The 6,269-nt window shown below is 53.0% G+C and overlaps 1 protein-coding gene across 1 annotated transcript; it reads right to left on the bottom strand.

The window, feature by feature from the left end:
* Window positions 1-550: 550 nt before the first annotated feature.
* Window positions 551-6,269, bottom strand: LOC104125945 (histone H4 transcription factor). Its single transcript, XM_035893922.1, has 10 exons — window positions 6,135-6,269; window positions 5,688-5,914; window positions 5,366-5,477; window positions 4,128-4,280; window positions 3,697-3,774; window positions 3,481-3,601; window positions 3,225-3,363; window positions 2,803-2,927; window positions 1,551-2,094; window positions 551-729 (listed from the first exon to the last, which is right to left on the bottom strand). The coding sequence occupies exons 1-9, from the start codon at window positions 6,214-6,216 to the stop codon at window positions 1,572-1,574; spliced, it is 1,560 nt and encodes a 519-aa protein (XP_035749815.1). The 5' UTR covers window positions 6,217-6,269; the 3' UTR covers window positions 551-729; window positions 1,551-1,571.

The raw sequence follows: 6,269 nt of genomic DNA, 5'->3' as shown, positions 1-6,269 counted from the left end.
ACCCAGCCCCTGCGTACGGCAGCAGCTGAGCATGCTGCCCCTCACCCAGGGTGCAGGCCTAAGGGGCTGCTCTCATCACCCCACCCCAAGGGCACAGCCACAAATGACGCCCACTGCGTTTGTAATTAGAAAGCGAGCAGATGGCGAGGGGTTTAGCATAAAGTGATTTCCTCCATTAACCTGGAATTCCAACAGCTTTTGCTGAACTGCTTGAGAAAGGGAGCAAGGGGAGGGGGGGAATAAAAAAAAAAAAAAAAAAAAAAAAATCAGTGTCCAGCCCAGGAGACCAGCAGGGCACCTCCCTGCCTCCATCTGGGCATGTCACTTCCACACACAGGGTGGCGAGGGCCCGAGTGTCACTCCAGTGACACCAGCTTCACACTGTCCTCATCCTATTCACTTGACAAAGAGCTCACAAGCACAGGCTACTCTCTATATTCAAAAAGTGACATTGCAGGCAGCTGACATTCACGCCCTGAAGGAGGCAGCAAAAAATAAAACCTGCATCAAGACAGCAGGGAACAAGAGTGCCAGAGCTAAACCCAGCCTTCCAGTGACACCTCTGGGGACATGGAACAACACTCTCCAAGGCAGTTGCACCAAGCAGCAGCATGTAGGACACATCAAGAGATCCTAGCAATTCTTCAGTGCCCACCTCCCACAGTGCAGGCTCTCAGCAACTTGGTCTTGTCCTCTCACCACAGTATACCACGGCTGGCAGGCATGGGGCTGAAACAGACACCAGACACTGGTTGGCCTGGCAGTCTGACTTTTATTTGTCTTGCCAAAGTACACTTTGCCCAAGCAGGAGCCCAAACCCCAATGTGGGGAGGAAACCCAGGGAAGGACAAAAGCAATAAAAAGCTCCCAATCCCCCAGTGCCGCAGGGTAGCAGTAGCCTGCAAGTGACAGCACCTCCAGCCCTCTCCTCCCTGGGATCAGTGCAGTGTAATGGGATCAGTGGTGCAACCACCACCGACAGCACCGGCTAACAACCTAGGAAAGACTATGCGCAGGGAAGGGATGATGAAGGCAGATGTAAAGCATGCCACCCCTTGGAGAACAAAGTATGGATGGGGGAGAACAGGCCTGCTAAGGGCCACACATGTCCCCAGGGAAGAGGCTTCAGCTACAGTGTCTGCTCAGCACACCATCCCACCTGGGGAGATCCCAGCTGAGGACCAGGCTCAGCAAGGGCTGACAACTTAGCTGCACAGCAGCAGGGACCACATCACCAGTGAGTGACCAAGAGGGGAAGGCCTGTGACAGGCTAAGGCCAAACCTTCTGGAAGGGTGGGAGAGGCTTTCTAGTCCCTAACCCCCAAAAGGAGGAGACAGACAGCTCTTTCCAGCTTGGATCGCTCAAACCACAACTGAGAGAGGCCTGTCCTTCCCCTCTCCCCACACTGACCAGAACTGGCAGCTAGTGAGGCTGGGGCAGCAAGAAGACAGCCAGCTGCAGATAGGTGAAGACAAGCTCAGCCCTCTCCCCCAAGCACTTCCCAATATCCCCCACCCGCACATCCCACAGAGGCCCAGGTTTTCCTCACACAGAGAGGCAGGTGAGCCCCTCACACGATCTGGATGCCCAGCTCCTCAGCAGTCTTCTGCAGACGGTCCATGACATTCTCCTCCAGCTCCATAGTCAGCCCGCCAGGTGCTGCCAGCTGCTCCTCTGAGGATGTGCTGGCCATGACATAATACACAGTCTCGCTCTCCCCATGCTCATTGGTCCGGTTCACCACACGGATGATAGGGTTGGCCGGGGCGCTGGGTTCTTGCTCTGACGACAGCGCTGCTCCTGGGAAGGCACTTGGCTGTGCTGGCTCAGGGTTGTCAGCAGAGCAAGGAGCTGGGCACAGCGGGGCCACCTGCAGCTCAGCAATACCATTCTCTGCCAGGGAAGCCTCTGCTGGCGCCTCCAGAATGATGCCCTGCAGGTTGCCCTCACCCTCTGACAGCACCACACACTCAGTTGAGCCATCCAGTGCCTCTCCCCGCTTCTCTCTGTCCTTCAGTAGCTGCTCTGTCAGCTCCACGCTTTCGTAACGCACCAGCTGCAGCCTCATGTAGCCATCCTCATGTTCCTTGTACCTGAGCAGAGATAGGCAGAGATGATGGAGCCAGTCACACTGCAGCCCCTTCCCAAGAGAAAGGTGGCAGCTAAGGAAGGGGCACTATATTCTAGGCTCCAACACCCAGTGCTACATGGATGATACCAGGCAGGCAGGATAAAAACCCTTCAGCCCCTACCCCTAAAAGCCCATCCATGTGGCAGCTTCTGAGCTTTCTGCCAGGCCTCTATCATCTCCCATGCCCATCTCCTTCCACCACTCAGTTTCACTGGGAGCATTTGAAGTCCATCCTCTTCCTCTCCCAGCTTTTAGGCTCTGGAAACCCTTTGGAGTTTCCTAGAGGGGATGCAGCAGAGGCATCTGTCAAGATGATCTCTCAAGAGATTGATCTGCAAGCAGCTCTCTCTGGAGTGGGACACCTGGACCTGACCCCTGCCAACCTCAGAAGCGTCCCACCAGATGCAGCTGTGATGGCACTACTACTGCCCCTAATCTCTGACCCACTGCTGGAGCTGCCACCCAGCACTGCTCTGTTGCTGTGCCAGATCCCACTGTATGCTTCCTGTCCGGTGCCTCCCAGCCACTAGAAAATGGGTCTCGAGCACATTACAGGCAAATGTCAGAGCCCAAGCAGTGCCAGGTTGCTGCTTCAGCAAGAGGCAGGATGCAGCTCCAGCTGTCTCTTGCACTAGAGAGGGAACAGAGAAGAACTAAGGATGGGCAGTACCTGAAGCGAGGATGCCCCGAGGGCCATTTGAACTGGTGTTTCTTCCTGAGGTGGACAGTGAGGTTGTTTCCACGTGTGAAGCACTTGTCACAGACATGGCACTTGTACCGGGGCTCTGAGTCACCCTGAGGGGCAGAGAGAGGAATGTGAATATCCCATGAGCCTGATTAGAGGGCCTGGTAGCCACAAATGCGCATGGAAGGAGGAATCAGGTTCTCCGAGAACACTGACACGACGTATCATTGCAGCAATAAGAGAGGAATGCAATCTGACCTCACATTCCTATAGCCCTGGTCAGCCTGGGGCACTTCACATGACTTTAGCTTTTTGCCTCATGCTTCTGTACAGCATGTTGCACTTGGCAGTTCTCAGCCTCACTGGGAGAGAGTACACAGCAGAATAGCCCTCTGCTCCCTTCCCACCTCATGGACTTTCCGGTAGTGCAGTTTGATAGAGCAGAGGGAACGTGCAGTGAAGCTGCAAGCCTCAAACTCGCAGCGATAGGCTGGCTCTTTGCTGTGCGTGTCCAGATGTTTCCTCAAGTCAATGAGATTCTTGCAGCTGAAAGGAAATGATAAGGGAACAAAGCTGAACACTGTAGCATGCGTGCACACACACACGTGCCTCTCTGTGCTTCTCAATCACCAGTCTGGGAAGATGGAAAGCCCTGGTCCTCACCTGTAGTCACAGTAGTCACACTTGAATGGCCGCTCCTCACTGTGCCGAAAACGAATGTGATTGCGCAGGGAGGAGGGCAGTGGGCAGGTCATGTCACACAGAGGGCACTTGTAATGGTTCACTGTGCGAAAGAATGGGCGGAAAACCTTACCGTAAAGCAGGGGAGAGCACACACACTCTTCAGAGCCTCAGCTGGGAGAAGTGGCCTTTACTCACCATGATTCCTCATATGGTCACGGAGCAGCCTCTCTGTGGCAAATCTCTTGGAGCAGTGGGAACACTGAAACCTCTGCTCTGCAGCATCAGGGCCAGGGAGGAAGGGGAGGGAGTGGTGAGAAAAGAAATCAGAGAGAAAAGCACCCAGTGAGAAAAAGAGGTAGTTACAGTGGAGCTGGGAACCCTTCTCTCCAGGCAGATAGCAGGCACTGACTACAAAGCCAAACAAACAAAAAAAACTACTTGCAAAGACCAGTCTGACTCCCCTTCACACAGCCTCCTGCTGCTGCCAGGGCAGGAACTGGGGAGCAACTATCACACAGACACACATCGCCAGCACAAAACAAGGGAACTCAAGAAGCAAATCCCAATGCTGCTGCAAAGTGCCCAGCTGCTGCCTTTGATTTCAGTCCCCACCCACAGGAGCTTACGGTCCAGTGCAGTCTGACGGCGGATATGGTCAAAAAACTTGGTGTTGTTGGCGAACATCCCCCCACAGGTAGGACAGGCCACCACCTTCTCCTGTGTGTGGCTGCGCAAGTGCTCCCGCAGTTTGCAGCGCCCCTTGAAGGTGCAATCACAGTCTAAACAGAAACAACACAATGCCATTACGATCCTTCACACATGGGCCATGAGCCACAGCCTGACCGAATGGTAGGCTTCTTGCCCCTATTTTTAACTAGCAAGGATTAACTCCCTGCTCCAAAAAGCCCACAGAGCAGGGCCACAGCAGGATGAGATCATTAGTGTACAACTGGTGCGGGCCTCTGCCACTGCAAGCAGCTAAGGCAATTGTACAAACACAGGAGATAGGAATTATTGAAAAAATTAAACTGGAGCCTTTTCTTCTAGGCACTAATTAAATATAAATGACAAGTTCAATATTAAGCACTCAACTGGATCCCCTGAAGGAAATTCTACAGGACTATTTCACTATTAGGACCATGCATGCATACATATTTTTGAAGTTTAAGAGGCTCTCTGAAACCCTGCCAAGGAGTGCGGAGTTCTCCTGTACAACATTTATGTCCTGGTTTCAGCTGGGATAGAGTTAATTTTCTTCATAGTAGCCAGCACAGTGCTGTGTTTTGGATTTAGTACCAGAAGAATGTTGATAACACACTGATGTTTTCAGTTGTTGCCAAGTAGTACTCAGACTACTCAAGGACTTTTTGAGCTTCTCCTGCTCGGCCAGGTGCACAACAAGCTGGGAGTACAGCACAGCTAGCACAGCTAACCCAAACTGACCAAAGGGCTATTCCATACCATAGAACGTCATGCTCAGGGGGGTTAGTCAGTCGGTCAGTCGCGAGCAGAGTGGTCGCAGCTTGGGCTGAGTGATCACTGCTCGGGACAGGCTGGGCATCGGTCAGCGGGTGGTGAGCAATTGCGTTGTGCATCACTTGTTTTATGTATTCTGTATATTCTCTTACCATTATTATTATCATCACTATTGTTATTCTTCTCTCTTATTAAACTGTCTCTATCTCAGCCCACGAGTCTTACTTTTTTTTTTCTTTTCTCCGATTCCCCCATCCCACTGAGGTGGGGGGGGGGGTGTAAGCGAGCAGCTGCATGGTGCTTAGTTGCCAGCCAGGTTAAACCACGACAATTTGCAATCCAGCCTTGCGCAAAGCTCAGTAGAGAGGCCTTGCATACACCCACTAACCTTTCCAGCCACAGAGGACCACATGGTTCTCCTTGCCTGCTGCCTTGTACTCCGAACAGAAGCTGTGATCCTCCACATGCCGATAGAACCACTCAGGATTATCAAATGATCTCTATTGGGGAGCAGAGACAGACAGAACAGGGTGAAAAGATGAGCATGAGCCGGCCTCAGCCAGAACACAACAGACACTTTCACACAGGTACAAACACAGCCAACAGGCACGCAATACAGGTGAGCTGCAGGACAAACCCTTTTCTCCTCCCCTTTTCCACCACGGCACAGATTACACAGAAGAAAGCAAATCCAGGTCCCCTGTTCTCACCTCACAGTACTCCCACAGACATAGAAAGTTCTCCTGGATCTCAGGGATGATATTGCGGCTCTGGAAGTCCAGCTGGCAATGGCTCACATCTGACTGGCTCTGCAGGGCCCGCAGCCCCCACTGCTTCAGCTTGGTGTGGTAGCAGTGAAAATAGACGTGGCGAATGAGGTCAGCTGAGCTCTCTGGGGAACAGAAACCACATTCCTGCCACAAACACGTGTATTCCTCTGCAACACAAACCGGAAATACACAGGCCATAAGGGTCTGATGAAAACTCTCCAAGTAAAGCTCAGAATGCCGCAGACAAACACCACGGTGCTTTTCGTGAGACTCCAGTCCTGCAGCAGGCAGCGCTGTTCCCCTCTGGGAGAGGAAGATGCTCTCACAGTGAAATAGCTCAAAGAGAGAGGGCCCAAGCCGCAGCGGTCGAGGCTGCTAGCTCCTTACCGAGAGGGTCCATCTCGTCCCGGTGCTCCCCGGGAACGTGCTGCTGCAGGTGCTGGGCTACGTGCTCGCAAAACTCCTCCATCTTCGAGGCCACGTAGGTGCACGCCTCCCACTCGCACTGCAGCACCAAGGCCT

The sequence above is a fragment of the Egretta garzetta genome, unplaced genomic scaffold (genome assembly GCF_000687185.1).
Source record: "Egretta garzetta isolate BGI_Z169 unplaced genomic scaffold, ASM68718v1 scaffold365, whole genome shotgun sequence".
Lineage (NCBI taxonomy): Eukaryota > Metazoa > Chordata > Aves > Pelecaniformes > Ardeidae > Egretta > Egretta garzetta.
The sequence above is the reverse complement of the archived record's forward strand: the minus strand, read 5'-3'. Positions and strand labels throughout refer to the sequence as shown.